The sequence below is a fragment of the Pleurodeles waltl genome, chromosome 9 (assembly GCF_031143425.1).
Source record: "Pleurodeles waltl isolate 20211129_DDA chromosome 9, aPleWal1.hap1.20221129, whole genome shotgun sequence".
NCBI classification, from domain to species: domain Eukaryota; kingdom Metazoa; phylum Chordata; class Amphibia; order Caudata; family Salamandridae; genus Pleurodeles; species Pleurodeles waltl.
In genome coordinates this window covers 33,218,429-33,235,938 of record NC_090448.1, presented here as the reverse complement: position 1 = coordinate 33,235,938, position 17,510 = coordinate 33,218,429, and the positions used below count along the sequence as shown (strand labels likewise).

The window sequence follows — 17,510 nt, the reverse complement described above, 5'->3', positions numbered from 1 at the left end:
CGAAGGGCAAGGCAGAATGGGGGAGCCAAGATTAATCCAAAGTAGCTCTTCTTTGTCTGAGTTGGACTTTAATTAAAATGTTTACACCCAACCAGTAGGTAACAACCTTCATACAGAGATGGAAAGAATTGGGGAGACCGGACCAAAAGCATCCATAGATGTGATCATTTAGGTATTGTTGGTATCATCAGCATAGTTAATACAGTGGAGTCTCAACAATTTTAACAGAGGTCAGATATAGATGTTAAACAAAGTTGGACTAAGTGTCAACCTCTGAGGGACTCCTTGTCGTATGATTTTATATTCCGACGATAGGATGGACAAAAAACACAGCCCAGCACCGATCCATTAAGTAGGAGTTACACCACAGTAAAGCCTGCTCTTTGAGGCCAGTCTCCACCAGTCCGGAAAGAATGCAATACTGTGTTGAAAGAGGATGATAACTCCAGTAACACTAAGACCACCAGGTTTACCTTATCCACTTCTGACGTAGTTCATCCAGAACAGACAGAACCGGTGTTTCAGTACTGTACCATTGTCTAAACCCTGATTGTACTGTTAAAAAGCTGGCCTGGTGTGTGGTGGGTACCTGAGGTACTTACACCTTATCGGGTATCCCCTCTCAGTGAAGTGTAGATAGTGTCTAGAAGCCAGGCTCTCTAGAGGTAGCTGTGGATGAGCAGCAAATGCATATCTAGGAGACATGCAGAGCTCATGCAAAACCACTGTAGTCAAACAGCACTTACACACATGAAAGAAAACACTAATTTGTACAAAAATAAGGGTACTTTATTTTTGGAACTCAATACCACAAAGTACTAGAGAGGCAACCCTTCAGTAGGAGGTAAGTAATACACTAAATATATACACTAGTAAACAGTAATAGTCATAGAAAAGGTTGGAAATCAGTGCAAATAGCAATAACCAATAGTGACCCTAGGGGGGGGAGCCCAACCCATATGTTAAAAAAATGGAATGCAAACACAGGACCCCCACCTAGGTAAGTGGAATGTGTAGAGGGGAGCTAGGAGTACTATAAAACCACAGAGGTGAGTGACACAGTACCCCCCAGCACCAGGAAAGCAGGAGTAAATCACTGGAATTTCCCCAAACAATCCAAAAGGAGTAAAAAGAAGAAAAGAAGACACCCAGACAAGGCTGCAAGAAACCAGCGGTTGATTCCCGGAGAGGAAGACCTCTGAAGAGAGGGGACCAAGTCCAAAAGTCACAGTGTAGTCCAGGAGGGGTAGGAGCTAATGCCCACCCAGCGGTACTTGCAGTAGTTGGTCGACGAAGAGGAATAACAGGTCAGCACTACAGCCCTGGACCTGGAGAAGAGTTCCAGATGAATGCAGAAGATGTCCCACCCTGGAGTGAAGATTGCAGACTGGTGTCGGTGCAGGAATTCCACCAACAAGCCTTGGCAAAGGCAAACACATGGTTAGTGGAAAAGTGGTGCTGCCGGGGACTAGCAAGGCCCAGGGGGACTCAACCCAGGAGGAGGACTCACAGGGGACCCTCAAATACACAGAGGGCCCATAGAAGCAGAGGCAGCACCCACAGGAGTCCCACGGGACGGGACACAGAAGTTGCAGAAGGATCCCACACATCACTACAGAAAGGGATCCCATGCAGAGGGCTGTGCGTCACAAGGAGGAATGCTGGGGACTGGAGCTACATGTCGCCTGAAGATCCCTTGGAGGAGATGCAAACAAGCCTTGGCAGCTGCAAGGGTGCTGTCCTTCGTGGGAAGGCAAGGGCTTACCTCCACCAAAGTTGGACAGCTGGCACAGAGAACAAAGAGGACTACTCCGGACCACCACCCGTGATGTAGGATCCACGCAGCTTAAGGTGAGGTGAGATCCACGCAGCCGGTCTTCGTTGCAGCAGGTGCCTGCGGATGCAGGGGAGTGACTACTTCACTCCAAGGGAGCTTCCTTCTTTCTTCTAGTGCAGGCCGAAGACACGCCACCCTCGGTGGATGCACAGCCGGTGGAAATGTTGCAGTTGCTGACAGGAGCCCTAAAAACAATGTTGCATAAGAGTTTTTATTCTTGGAGGCAGATTGTTGAGTCCTGGAGGATCTATTGTCCATTCCGGAAGCCAAAAGTCGAAGTGAAGGTTTCAGAGGAATCCTGCTGAAATCTTGCAAGCTGAATCTGAGGACCCACCCAAGAGAGAGACCCTAAATAACATTATATGTCTCCCACGTTTTCACCATCTCCTTCACCCTGTCTTGCAAAGGAAATATCCTTCAGCAGAGCAGCAAATGCTTGCAGCTCCCAGAGCTATAGACCCTCAGCAAAGAGCAACCGTTTCAGTATTTTGTAGACCACTCTGTGCCACACACCTGCTATTATCCTGATTAAGCACAGGGAGTCCTGAGGGACTTCACTTCCCATCATAAAGAGCTCTTGGAGGTAGAGAGGCCTAGGCTCATCCACAAGCAGTGTTTTTTTAAAATTAGGCCCCTCGTCAAACCAGCGGGCAGCATGCTGCAGCTGTGTTGTTGCATAGCATAACTAGTATTTGCAATGGCAATAGGTCTCACATTTTCTTGAGTTAGAGCTATTGGCATTCTAAATTAAATAACTGGACTTTTCTTGCCACATAATTTGGTCAACCCTGCCTCATAATTTCGCCTTTTCCTGCCATAATTCCAGTGGCCCATTATTTAATTAAAACACCCCTATTTACCTTCTATATAAACCTTTATCAGAAATAAACTTTTGACAGAGTATAATGCTCAATGCATCATAACAAAAGAATAATTTGGAACGGATTGGAGAGTGAAAGTAAAGAGGGAGTTGGGAGTAAGGATGGAGAGGACAAGTGGCGTAGTAATGGTGTTATGGGCCCTGGACTAAGAAAGGAAAATGGTTGACTGGAATTTCGGTAGGAAAATACAGCAGTTATTAGAGTGGAGTGAGGTCCGTAGGTCTAAAAGAGCAGGGACGCCATACAAACGTTTCCTAGGTGACATCAGGTTACATGTGGGGGTGGGGCCTGTGGATGAGGAAACGTTCCTGTATGCTTGTTGGGACAAAAGTGGGGTTAGCCGGGGATTTACAACACCACTGAATTGCTTAAATTAGGAAAGGTCAGAGACATCTGACTAAGAAAGCAGGGAATATCAAGCAGTCACAGTTTATTCCAAAGTTCAGGAAAACTATTTTGTGGTGTGCAGATAGCACTGCTAATTTTGTTGCACACCCTGATGTAAGAAGCCTTGGGCGGCTAGGTTATAAGCAATTACTAGCGATCCTCTCTTGCTCTCAGCACAGGGACCAAATGCAGGCACACTTGGTAAAGAAAATCAGGAAGGGCGGGAGCCAGGCATCTGGGAGAGGGCGCAGAGAGCCAACGAAGACCAGTGGCCCGATTACGACCCTGGCGGAGTCAGATATCCCGTCCGCCATATTACAAGTTCCATTATATCCTGTGGAACTTGTACAATGGCAGGCGGGAAATCAGTCACTTTTGTGATGGAGTAGCTTATCTGCCAAGGTCGTAATCAGGCTCCAGTTGTGACCAAGATAACAGCCTGATTTATAGCCTTGTTTACAGCTAAGCTCAGAAACTGAGGTGCTCTGGCAGACAGTGTGTGTGGGGTTCCTGGCACGGCTCAGGGCTTGGAGTGTGTGAACTGAGGTGCACTGATGGAGCTGCGCCTGAGGTCCCAGTACTGGGGCAGCAGAGTGTAGCGACTGGAAGAAATTAGGTGCTCTGGCAGACAGCATGTGTGGGGTTCCTGGCACTAGCACAGCTAAGAGCTTGGAGTGTGTGAACTGAGGTGCACTGGTGGAGCTGCGCCGAGGTCCCAGTACTGGAGCAGCAGAGTGCACTGACTGCAAGAACTGATGTTTTCTGGCAGAAAGCATGTGTTGAGTTCCTGGCATTGGCACTGCTGAGGGCTTGGAGTGTGTGAACTGAGATGCACTGATCGAGCTGTGCCCGAGGTCCCAGTACTGGAGCAATATTGTGTACTGACTGGAAGAACTGAGGTGCTCTAGCAGACAAGGTGTGTGGGGTTCCTGGCACTGGAACAGCTGAGGGCTTGCAGTGTGTGAACTGAGGTGCACTGATGGTGCTGCACCCGAGATCCCAGTACTGGAGAAGCAGAGTGTACTGACTGAAAGAACTGAGGTGCTCTTGCAGACAGTATGTGTGGGGTTCCTGGCACTCGCAGGGCTGAGAGCTTGGATCGTGTGAACTGAGGTGCATTGATAAAGTTGCGCCCGAGGTCCCAGTACTGGAGCAACGTAGTGTGGTGACTGGAAGAACTGAGGTGCTCTGGGAGACAGCATGTGTAGGGGTTCCTGGCATGGCTGTGGGCTTGGAGTGTGTGAACTGAGGTGCACTCATGGAGCTGCGAGTGGGATCCCAGAATGGAGCAGAAGTGGGCACTGTCTCTAAGGACTGCGGAGCCAGGGTACAGGTGGGTGCCTAGGCAAAAAGCAGTTGCAAGCAATCATCCGCCCTTGCACTCAGCACTGAGAAATTTGAAGCCAAGGAAGGGTGGGAGCCAGGCTGCTGAGAAAGGGTACATAGAGCCCACAAAGACCAAATGTGCCCAATATTGCTTGATTTATAGCCTTGTTTACAGCTAAGCTCAGTGCAAGAATGTGAAGCTTCTCTGGTCAGGAGCAGGAAACAAAGTAAAAAAAAAAAAAGTCCCCTACAGACCAGATAAACAGGACAAAGCGTAATTATACAGTACTTGGTCCCTGCTCCCACACAGAAGAAGGAGGGAGAAAGTGGCATGACTGCCCACTAGCAAGCAAGGATTTTTAAATGGCGTTGAAACTAATAAGTGAAATAGCTGAAAGCCCACAGAAGAAGTATACTTAAAAGTATACAAGAGGTCAAACGCTTGCGCTCGACCTAAAAAGAAATTCCCGCAGTCCCAGCCAGGGGAGTTTCAGGGTATCCGATTTTAACCAACTTCTCCTCCTTCTCACACCAGTGAATTCAGCATCTGATCAAATTGGAGAAATGGAGCATTTGGAATTGGGCATATAACCTTCTGCAGAACATGTAAACATCTGGGGAGGAACATCATTTTGGCTAACAATACATGTCCCATTATAGATAACTGTCATTTTATCCAAAAATCCATGTTGTGGGCCAGACCTCTCAGGAATGTACCCAGATAAAAGTCATCATGCATCACAGGACAGCGTGCCACCCATGTTCCCGGGATTCAAAACTTTTCCTCTTCCCGTTGCAGTCCTATCCCTCATGAGAGTTCCACCCGTTTGGCTCAGTCCCCCCAGAGGAAACATTTGGCTCATTCTTGTTAGAATGGAGGCTAGCCACTGTCACAAACCGTTACAGTTCCTCTACTAATGGGGGCACAGACCTCACTGGGTTTTTAAGATAACTAAGGCGTCATCCACATATAGGGACACTACAAGTGTCTCGCCAGTGAATTTAATGCCTCACACCTGAGCCCCGTCCACATTCTGCATGTCAGCGGTTCCACAGCAATGTCGAACAGCACGGGAGACTTAGGGCAATCTGTTATAGTCCTCCTACCCAGACTCCATATATCTGACACAATGTCCCTAGTGCGCACCCTTGTCACATGGTCCGTATATATAAATTGCACCAACTTAATATAATTAGGGCCAAACCCTGTGTTCTGGTAGACTGCCCATATGTATAGCCACCCCATCATATAAAATGCCCACTCCAAAACTTAAGCTGCCTGTGCAAAAATGTTCAGCTGAGGTATTGCGCAAGTGCATAACATGGTTACGCCTCCTAATATTGTGCTTCTCCCAGGTATAAACCCCACCTGATGCGGGTGTATGAGCAAGCCAATAACTCCAAGAAGTCTGTTCGCTTAGACTTTACAGAGAAGTTTTACGCCCATGTTTAGCATGCTCGGTGCTCTGAAAGAGTTCAAACAGGTAGGATCTCTTCCTTTTTTAACGATCATCAACTTTGCCACTTCCCTCCTTCTCTGAGGGAGGACTCGTCTTTTCAGAGCCTCTAGGTAGGCATCTACTTGTCACTCTAAAATGTGGGACGGCATCATTTGATAGAGTTCCACCGGGAAGCCGTCAGCTCCCTGTGTTTTTCCTCTCTCATCGGCCCATCCAATGCCTCCTTCAATTCTGCTATCTTAGGCGGGTGCTCCAGTATTTGTCATTGCTCTGCATTCAACCCCAGCATCCTAGCCCACAGTAGGTACATTTACAGCTCTTCCTCTAAGGATGTGAGAGCTTGCACAAATTCCTTAAGTAATCTTTCCAAGCTAAATTAATCTGACCTCCGTCTACAAGATCCACGCCATTTTCCCCTCTCAGCCGCAGGATATTGGTTTGTGGTCAATCTCTTCCTGAGCAGCCATGCTGGCATCCATCCCACGCCCTAAACCCACTTGAGAGCACTGTAATAAATAATGGAGAGTGATCTGAAAAGTAGAGATTGAGATAAGATGAGTGTTTATACACCTCTCTATCCTTCCTACATGCAAAGACATAATTCAGCCGGCTATATGCCCCAGGCACATGTTGTCCGCTGTGCGATGCTGGTGGTAAATTTCTAATAAGAGTCCTCCATCACCTTCTATATTGATGTTTCCTTATTTATCTTAAGATTTGGTTTAAGGGGTGTTTGTCAAGTTGCCAATCCAGTTAACGGTTAGAATGTCCCACCCATATGAGCCTAGTGTGCATATATGGTGCTTTGACCCTCATCATTTCCAGCTATAACATTTTATTGTCTACTTTTGGGGTGTAACTGTTAATCAAACAAGTGTCAAAGACCCAGGCCCCCAATGACTATCATATATCTACATCCCAGGTCAGATAATACCACCTTCTGTATAAACGAGACCCCAGTGGCAATCTATGCCATTACTCCTCTGGCATAGTTGCAGTATGTAGCCTTGAATACAAAGCTCCTCTTTTTTTCTGCATCTTAACTACCTCTGAATCAAGAAGATGGGTTTCCTGAACCATGCAAACTACACATTATACTTTTGAAGATATGGGTGCACTCTGTATTTCTGGGGGCTATTATTTATCCCCCGAACATTCCAGGTTATGAGCATCTGTTTCACACCATTTCAATTCAGGTCACAGATGTTTTCCACCACATAATGCCCCACAAAATGACATCCATCACATTGGCCCGGTTGCAGTCTATACCAATAGCTCAACATTTTATCCCCCCTCCCTTTGTTAGATTAATAAATACCCCTCCTACCATGAGGTCAAACTCAACTTTTCCGCCAGCTTGTGGTCTGCCCAAGCAACTAGGACAACTATGTACTAAACCCCCGCCTTTTATTCTAACACCTGTGTACTTATGCTCCCTTCGCCTACATAAAGAAAAAAAGAGTGAGGAAAATTCAAGAAACAAGAAAACAAAACTGCGGGCAGTGTCTGAACAGTCAGAGGCCCAACCTGTACAGGGAACCCCCAAACAGGTAGGTTCCACTAGCTTCAACAAGCCAACAACCCAAGGGACCATGTAGGACCTTTAACCTTTCACTGTCATGAGCTGTCTAGGAGAACCAATTTAAGGCTGGTCCTGGAGTCAGCCCAAATCTCATCTAATGGGTGATCCTTCCCAGATTTGTGCCCGCCCCCTGCCCCTCCCTGTTTGCCACCTCACTGCAGCCAAAAAGTGAGCTTCTCACACATAGTTGTTGGACTGGGTGATACCATGCCAATAATAGCCAAAGAGCTGAGACGTCCAGGGTAGTTTTCTCCTTCTGCAGTTCCCCTGTTGATTCCGTACAATCAATTTCTGAGGAGGACTCGCCAGCCCTGAGCAAAGTGCCATTGTCATCAGCCATTACCTGCCTGGTCTTTTGGGGCATGCCCAATGATCTCACCCAAACCCTCTCCTCCAGCGTCGACCAGCACTCCATGGAGAGTTCTTACACTGGTCACTGGATGCCCCCATTGGGGCTGGTGGAGAAGTGACTCCTACCCTGCGCAAGGACCTTAAGGCGGAAAGGAAATAGCAGCATATACTGCAAATCCAGTGCCCTGAGATTTTGTTTAACTTCTGTATAGGATTTCCACTGTGCCTGAACCTTCTGAGTATAATCCGTATACCCAGTGATAGTATGATTTGATTTTCAAACGCATGATGTGTGGGCAGACGAGCAGCCCTGAGAATACAGTCCCTGTCTCTGTAGTTCGGGATGCGTGCTATCACGGTTTGCAAATGCGCCCCCGGACGACAGCACGCCACCAGGCCCAATGTGCCCTTTCCACAGCAGGCTCAGTCGACAGGCCAGAGGGTTTCAGGCCCCCATGGATGCAGTCTGCCACAAAACTCTCCACATTAGCCCCCTCAGCCTACTCCAGGAAACCCAAGAAAGTGGAGATTATTCCTCCATGATCGGTTTTCAGCATCCTCAGCCCTTCTAGGATTTTGGCCAAACTCAAATGTCACCATTTGCCCTTTCAGCGTCTTCACCGCGACCTGCAGCTCAGTCACTGTGCCATCCACAATATGTACTTTCTTGGCCACCTTGTGAAGGTCGTTGTCCACGAGACTGTCTCTGTCTTGCCATCCAGGGCTGTGTGGCTACTCTGTATGGCCATCAAGAGTTCCACTGGGAAAACTCCTCGAGCTGCTCCTCTCGTTCCTGCATTTTCTGGGATTCCTCCAGGCTTGTAGTTCTTTGTGGCAGGGCTTGATGCATGGTGTACTGTGTGATAGTGTTCCGTTGATGAGCCTCAAGCACCATATCCTTCACCATGTTGATGGTCCCAGAAATCCTAATGCCAGCACTAAGTGTCCGGGCAGTAGGCATCATAAGAATTCTACAAGGTGTAGACAGTTATATTACTGCCAATACAAAGTTACTGTGCCCTGTGTTAATTTGCTCATTGCTGCGCTACAAGTAGACAGGTGGCAGGCATTAACAGATAACCAAGGAGGGGCCACGCATGGGTTCCATTTCACATGGAAAAACCATCTGCTGTGCCCGGAACCAATGGCAAATTATAGCTGTGGTGTTGTGAGAGCATTCAACCTGCTTTATATCTATCCTATCACTCCAGTGGGGCTGTTGTTACTGCCAGGGGCTTTCTGCCCCCTTCTGGTGCTCCGAGCCCAGCACACTTTCCTGGGGGCTGCAGCCGGGGGGATTGTGGGGAGGTGGAGGAAAGTCCACATGCAGCTTCGGGGCTAAGCGCACCTCCCTCAACACATGCTGCGGCAGACCATCCACGCCTCCACTGGGCGTCCCAGGGGAGTAGGCACGCTGTCCTCCCATTGGCACCAACCCTTGCCTGCTGCAGTGCACTGACTCTGGCCCACCAAGTTTGCCACTCTCCACTCGTGGGCTGCCCCGCCAACCACATTCTCCTCCACGTCAGGGCCCGTCCCACCACCTCCAGCACATACACCAAGCCCACTTACTCCTCTAGGGTCCGCTCCTTCCTCCCCACAGCAGCACCGCGCATGGACATTCTTGAACAGACAATAGTTGCCTGAGCGCTCCATCAGCAGGTCGATCCTCAGCGTTCCTGATTTCCTAGCTGCAACATCTTCTCCAAGCTGCCATCCGCCCAGACCCCTCGTAGTGCAGGTCTGGTGGAGTGTACTTAGTCCGGTAGGGCCAATTTCTTTGCATGATTTTAACAGGATTATGGTTGGGGTCATTCGAACACTTGTGATCAAAGTCTGGTCGCCCAACTTGTTAGGCCATACCCCCCCTTTTTAGAACATGTTTAATCCATTTATATGTGATGTACTATATATTCAAAGTATTTGTAGACCATGAATAATACCTTTTAAATAACCATGGGCAACTGCAGCTGTAATCGAGAACTGCTATTTGCATTTATATTTTAATGCAAAAAATGTATTTTTCAACCTGTGTACTAATTTGAAAAAAAGAGACCGGTGCTAATTTTATTAATAATATTTAATATAATTCATATATATCAAAGCTAAGTATATAGAGAGATATAAAGTTATGTAGATACGTTACTTAATAACGTAAAACAATAATTATTTTATTTGTTAAACTCACTAGGAGATGGTGTTCTGGTTAGTGTAAAGGTTGTTTTTTTGTAGAGTTGGTGTGTTCAGGTCTAGGACTGTGTTGTCTTGCTTTCAGAGACTTTTGCTTGACTTTATGTTTTGACAGGGTTGGTAATTATGGATTCCAGCATTCTGTGCCTTGTTGAGAGTACAGAAATGATTTTCTGGTAACAAAGGAAGGAACCAGTTGACCAGGGGACTGAAGCTGCCTTATACTTGTGGTGACATCACACTGTGAAGCCTAGGGTTTGTTGATAATAGTTTTGTGATTTATGGGGACGTTAGCCACGGCTGGTAGTCATCTGGGTCTCTCTCAGTTGTTTTTCTCCTTCATTCTCTCACTCCTCTTTCCTCCACGTCTCCTTCCGTCTCGCTCGCCTTCATCACATTTGGTAGTTGCTTATGAGATAGGATGGGTTTATGTGACAATTGTGTAGTTAAATAGGATCCTGTTTCCTAGTTTGCAAGTCAGGGTTGTTTTAGAGTTTAATTGTGTTTAATAAACAATACAGTCCACGTTATCTGTTTAAACACATGAATTCGGACTGTCTCATTGGGTGTAGAAATTGAGGCTTAGCACATATATTTTCATCTATTTGTAATTTTGTTTTTCTCTGGTGTCGTAAATTTGGATTCCCCTGTAAGTGCCTGCAAATAATAACCAGGGAATTGTGGCTATTGTAATTCTTCAGATGGCGCATATTAGTGTCATTTGGCAGCTGAAAGAACCAGGAATTTAATACAAGGAAAACATTAATTATGTGGTGTTAAATTCAAGTAACTTGGCTTGCTGAAAACTTTGAATGTGAATGTTACCTTTTTGTGTTTTATTTTTTTATTTTTAAAGGTACATGTCCCTTGCGGTCGTGGAAGGAGGGAAGCAAGGTTTTGGTGCGCTGCCCTCCGCCCCATGCATGTTCCTAGCTGCAGCCTGCAGTGATGGCTCTGTAAGGTAAGAATAAAATAATCCATCAAGTAACATCAGCTGTTACGGTAGTAGTGTCCACCGTCTGAATTTTGTATGCTGTTTTTTGGTAATAGCTTTATATCTTGATTAACTCATTCACTGGCTCATTTAGTGAGGAATACAATACTGGTTGATATCTGAGTGAGACTTTCTCTTTGCTCTGGCCTATTTCAGTTCTAAATTGACCATTTATTAGCTTGATTCCTGCATCTCTTCATCCCATTGCTGCCCTGACCTACTCTAGCAGTGATTTTTTGCTCTTGCAGGTATATTCATACCTCTAACACTAATGTATACTTTCTTGGCCAGAGTAGATGCCATCACCTTATGAGGCAAGGCTACTACTGAAGTGGTGAGGGCAGAGAAAACTCATCCAGGACACAGGCAGCTTTATTTCTTGAGACTCATATTTTGGACTGTCAGTTTTGCAAATGAATACTTTTTATGACCATCGTGCCCCAGTGAATATCAATGAACCTGTCCTTGAGCAAGATTAATCACTACAAATTTAGTTATCGTAAATAATTATACTTTTAGAGAGAACACATCTGTATTCTTCTCTTTCAATTTACCTCGCTCCACATGCTCGTTAGTGGCCAGAGCCTACGTCAGTCACTATGTAACCTCCAGCTCTAATCAGGCCCAGTAGATCCCGAACTGCTACAACACCAATGGCTAAACTTCCCAAAACGCAACTGAATGGTCAGAAACACAAACCTCATTCATTGGTTTGCTTCTTATCTGACCCCTTTTTGAAAAAGGTACTTGAACACAGCCTATAGGAAATGATCCACTAAAACCATATGTACTAAGCGTCAAATTACAAAACACAGATTATAATAAGATTTAGCAATTTTAGCAGGACATAAATGGGCATGAAGATCCGGAGCCAGAAATAAAAATCTTGATATAATTCTTAATGAAAAGTGCGGAACAATTAGTTAGCAAAACCTCAAACAATCTCCAGCTCTCTGGCCTACCTAAGGAAATAAAAGGAGGAAACACTTGACTACGTGCTCATGCTTCTACTGAAAGTTGTTAAACTCCTGTCACAGTATTCGAGCAATACATAGATTTTGTCTTAAACCTCCTCACAACCATCTCATTCCAGATGTTGTGTGTTGGTGACTTGTTATTGGGTCCGGCCTAGAGAAGACAAACTGAATTTGCGTTATATACATGGTCATGAATGTTCAGGCTACCTCTGTCCACAATTGTCCTACACACCCAGCTTATCAACACTCCACAGCACACTGTAACAGGTACAGCTGACAAGATGAGGAGCTGGGCCTGAAGGATGCACTTTTGCATACATTTCCACCCTTCAACTCCAGCAGCCTCCTAGACATGTGTGAACATGAGCTGGTTGTTTGTGTTATTTCTTCTTTCCAGGGATTGCTTGTGCCTCTTCCTTCATTACATGCACTGTGAACCTCATATTAAACTAGTGGGCTCGCCAAGGGGGCAACTAACAAAAAACTATTGGTTGAGAGTAACTTCTGTGTCATAAGAAATCAGAAACCACAAGTGTGTGTATATTCACTAACAGTGATGTTTCCATAAATCAAAACCAAAACATACTTCACCAGTAATGTGAAATATACTATCATTTAATGAACACATAGTAAGAGAAGAAAACTAGGCACAAAAAAGAGTTTCAGTGGAAAAGGCCTTCTTACAGGAAATCCACTTATGAGTGACCGAATCAGAGACTCGAAAGAGAGGTTAGGTATGGAATTCAAATCATCTGAAAGCAGATGGATAGAAAGAGAGAGAGAGAGGCAGTTCCTGTACACAAGACTCAATACAACCATGCTAATTCTACACATGGCCACAAATACTGTGTGTTCCTGATTTAGGCACTTGCACCTGAGACTAGGTGACCTCAAGAGATTAAAAGGGCAGCAAATCCAAAAACATCTACAGTAAAAACAGCTTCTGTACTTAAATATCTTCAACTGAAAAAATGCAGCCAACCACCCTATCAGTTTTAGAATGCTATATGAATGTAGTCCAACAATACATGAGAAGTGAGTTTTGCTGGATTTAAGAATTTAAAACTGGAATACAATTTTGAATACATTTTTGTGCAGTCAGTGTTAATATTTTGGTTGTCTATATTTAGTTTCTTTTCTTTAGTCTACCTTTTCATGAAGTATTAGACCTAGTTCCTCGATATTACATGTGCTGACTTATTCCTTCAGTGTGAATGTGTAGATGAAGAAACAAAACATTAATGGGGGTCAGATACTAGAGTCAGCCCTGTCATTGACTCTTGAATACTTTTTTCAGGATTTTCTTGATGTCTGAGTCGGCCCCAAAACTCCTGCTCATCGCCGAATCTTTCCATCACCGGCGCTGTGTTCTGAAGGTGGCGGTAATTGTACACTCATTCACTGATGGAGAGAGGTGAGAAGCCTGTTGCCTTCAACATTTATGTTATTCTGATAGGGGGCCCAGTGCCTCGAGTTTTCGTTTTCTCAATAAGTAATACATTTATGACTTGAAAACTTTGGGGTCATTACGAGTTTGGCGGTCGGAAACATCTGACTGCCAAACTCCTAACGAGGAGCCCGCCACGGTGCTGGTGGTCTCCCCACTGGCCCCATTACAACGGAACCAATGATCCCGCCCGTCAGCCAGTGGGAAAGGTGCAGCAGCATTGTTCCCAGCTCATAATTGAGCCGACGGCAATGCTGCCTCACGCAGGGTGCACCAGCACCCTTGAAATGCGACCTGTCTGCACAAACAGTGCGCATTTCAAGGGGCTGGGCATGGGGACCCCTGCACTGTCCATGGCATAGGCATGGGCAGTGCAGTGGCGCTCTGTGGCCCCATGCACTTGTTTTCCACCAGCCTTTTCATGGCGGTAACACTGCCATGAAAAGGCTGGCAGAGAACAAGGTTGTAATCAGCAGAGCTGCACTGACTTCAGTACCACCCTGGCTGATCACAACCAAAACCGCTGTCATCCCTTTGGGATCAGAGATCCTGGCGGAGACGGCGATTAGACCACCCAAGCTGCAGCGGTCTGACTGCCACCGTGAGTCTGGCATGAGGCCACTTCTAATGAGGCCCTTTGTTCTTATCCAGTGAATTAATTAGTGTGAGTACTTAAACAGTGCAACAGCACAAACTGAGTGCCCATGAGATTCTGTCTTCCTTAAGGTGTTGTGGTATCATCGGTGCAATTTCAGTTAAATCGTGAAGGGTTATTTCATTTGCAGAGCTGTGGGTGCCTTCAGAGAGCATACACACGGCATTCAGAGCCAGGACAGGTGCTGGATAAAACCACATTTCGAAGCTCCTCCACTTTGGTACCTCCCCTTCATTACATAACTAACCCTGCTTGAAGTGTAGCTACATGTGATATACATGTTCTTTGGGTTAAAAAGCCTGACTGCTGCCTCTGGGCTTTACCTCTCCTGTGTGTTAAGGAAGCTGCTACACTTCCAGGAGGATGTCGGTCCCTACAGTGGAACCTGGATGGAGGGCAGCTGTCTGCTCTGCTCCTTTCATCAACACGGAGCATGTATCACAGTTGTGGTCCCTAATCCATGCAGGTTCACACACCTCCGGAAGTGTATTATGTTTTAGACACATGAAAAATATTTAGTTTAGTGGAGGGAACATCTTGGGGCGTTCATTTTTATTCTTGCGATATCGTGGTAGGTAGGTGTGGGACATGGTCAGTTCTTGAGATGACCTATAGGGTCTCCTGCAGTAGAAGAAACAAATGCTAATTGTGTGAGTCACTGCAAAGAAAACAATGGCTCGCCTTTGGGACCTAATGTCCTTGCCAGTGCCCTTTGGGGCTGCAATATAGTATTGGCAAACAGCATTCTTTGCTGCTGCTGTGCAGAATTGGCCACAAGAAGGAAAAAAGACACAGTGATGTAGTTGCTGCTGGCGGCTGCAACATCTTGTAATTGTGTGCATGTTTGATGACGTTGGGGCATTTTTTTCATTTTATTTAGGGAGCCGAGCTTGTTCTTGTAATAAAAATAACATATTAAAAAAAAAAAGACTACAGGGTGGTGGACAGCAGATGAGAGGGTAGAGATAGCTATAAAATAAAAATAAAGCTGGGTGGGGGAAAAGCAGCGCTAAGGTGTGGGCCAGAGCACATGAAAGAGAGAGTAACACGGGAGCTCAAACAAAAATGAAAAAAGTGAATGAAAAAATGTGCAGAAGAAGTACAATTGTAAAGTGTCAATGCTTCAGGGGAGGGACAAACACACAAAGAGGAAGGAAGCTTATGGAAGCTGACCAATAAGAAGCAAGCAAATGAGCGTGATAATGAAGCAAACCAGTGGTAAGCAGTGGGTGTCCTCTGTGCTCCCTGTAAGATAACAAAAGGTCTTGCAAGAGACAACACATGCACAGTCTTACTCAAGACTTAACAGGACCCTAATTTATTGCTGTCCCAAATCTCCATTGTAGTTTGTATTCTGGCAACCAGCGTGACAGTTAATAAGTTCCTGTATTGGAAATCTTCAAAATCCTCCCTAACTGAAAGACAAAACACCCCTTTCTTTGCTTGTTTTTTTTTTCCAGGCGAGTGTTTCTGTGCAGTGCAGCCACTGATGGGAACATTGCATTCTGGGACATCACTGTAACACTGGAGGAAGCTTGCAGATCCTTGGAGGCCACCGACGGAGAGTCTCAGCCGGCAGGTAGTCAGACTTCTTTTTATTGTTGCTACACCTTACATATTATCTATGAGACATTGTGTGATTTCAGCACTACCAGCCGTTAGGATTGTTCAGCTCAAGTGAAGGTAACTTCAGAACCTTGTGCCGGAGCAGAAGGAACACGTTCTTGTCTGTCCCTGGCACATAATCACTCCGGCAGGCGTCTGGAAACCCCCAGGCTGAGAACACACCTATTCTGAAAACGTCACTCCTCCCACACCATTATTCCCCACTTCACCCCCTGATATGCTGGAAGTTTGTACTTTTCTTCCCAGTGAATGTTGCACCTGTGGAACCTTCTTGTCTACCTTCGGAGGAGAGTGATGCCTATGGCTTACATGTGAAATGCTGTTATGCACCTTCCAGTGCATAGTGATGCATGCGTCTTTCAGATAGACTGATCTGATGTATTTTCCAGTATGAGTGATGCCTACGACTTATCAGTGTATTGTATAATAATGTAACCTAGATTGTCGTCCTGGAAATGGATTAGCCTAAAACAGTTGGTGAGAAACTCTGTGTGTACTTGTCAGCCTCCTCTTGCAAATGTAACCCTGTTGTCTCAAGCAGCTAGAAGCAACTAGGTTATTCTGTGTGGGTAAAATACAAAAAAAATATGAACTCTGAGTTGGTGTGCAGCGATAAAAATTAGGATTCAGATATACTTGCCACTACATAGCTGCACAACTCACTGTTTCTGGAGTGTGTTACTCTGGTGTGCACTGATGCAGCTTTTGTTCCACTACAATGCTGAGCCCTGACATGTCTGATATCAGAGCTGCCACACCTCCTTGTTATGAGTTGGGTGATAGGGCAGACAGAGTTCTAGTCACCACCTCCCCGCCTCGGGTGGTGGACCTACAGTTCTAGGGCATTGGTTTTTATGTGAAAGATGTTGCCATAAAAACACCTCCTTGAAAAGTGTCTTCCTGCATATGTTATATCAGAAGTCATGTGGCCTCGCCAGTCCCAGAAGATGGACCTTATGCAGGGTTAGCAGGTGATAGATTTTACCTGTAGATGAATACCTGAAAGAAGGGAGATAACACACCTCCCCTTTACACAGTTAATGAGCCAAGGAATAAATATGTTGAAGAATTGTTTAGTAAAGATTCTTATTTCCATAACAACACATTAAAAAGTCTGACAATTCCACATTTTTAGCTGACAAAAGCCCTGTACTTCTCCTTTACTTTTCATCTTTTAAAGAATAGCAATATAATTAGCAAGGGAAATGTGCAAAGTCCAAGACCCAAGTTAGAAGAGAGGGAGATAGGTACAGGAAAACACCAGTATTTGCAATACAATAGATCTCGCATTTACTTGAGTTGGAGCTATTGGCATTGTAAATTTATAACTGCACTTCTTTCGCCACATTAATTTGTCAACCCTGCTACATATTTTGGTCCTTTCTGCCACATAATTCCAGTGACCCTGCATTTAACTAAAGGGCCAGTAGGCCTACTGTAATATTTTTTCAATCAAGGCCCCTAAAACACAAACTACTCCCAGGTGCAAAACAAAAGTTCCAGCCATAAGAGAGCTTACAGATGCACTGAAAGTTCGGTTATTATTTTGGGGTCCCCACTAACTTAGTGTGGGGGCCAAGAGATGATCTAGGCAGAAAGAGCATGTTGTGGTGAACATGTTTTAAAGGTGGTCCCACTGTCCTACCACCACAGGCTGAGTTATGAGCAAAAATGTTTTGTAAAAGAATGCTTGCAAAGTATTATGGGAGGAGTTTCTCCGAGAGCAGTGAATATTGTAGTATCAGCTCTTCCACTGTGTTGAGAGAGCCGCTTTGAGAATTTCTGTGTTTTTTACGT

General features: G+C 45.4%; 1 protein-coding gene across 1 annotated transcript in view; it reads left to right on the top strand.

The window, feature by feature from the left end:
- Positions 1 to 17,510, top strand: part of WDR6 (WD repeat domain 6) — a 71,302-nt gene that overhangs the window by 26,883 nt on the left and 26,909 nt on the right. The window contains exons 4-6 of the mRNA XM_069206204.1: positions 10,871 to 10,975; positions 13,283 to 13,399; positions 15,548 to 15,666. Coding sequence (XP_069062305.1) covers positions 10,871 to 10,975; positions 13,283 to 13,399; positions 15,548 to 15,666 — 341 coding nt within the window. The remainder of the gene's footprint in view (positions 1 to 10,870; positions 10,976 to 13,282; positions 13,400 to 15,547; positions 15,667 to 17,510) is intronic.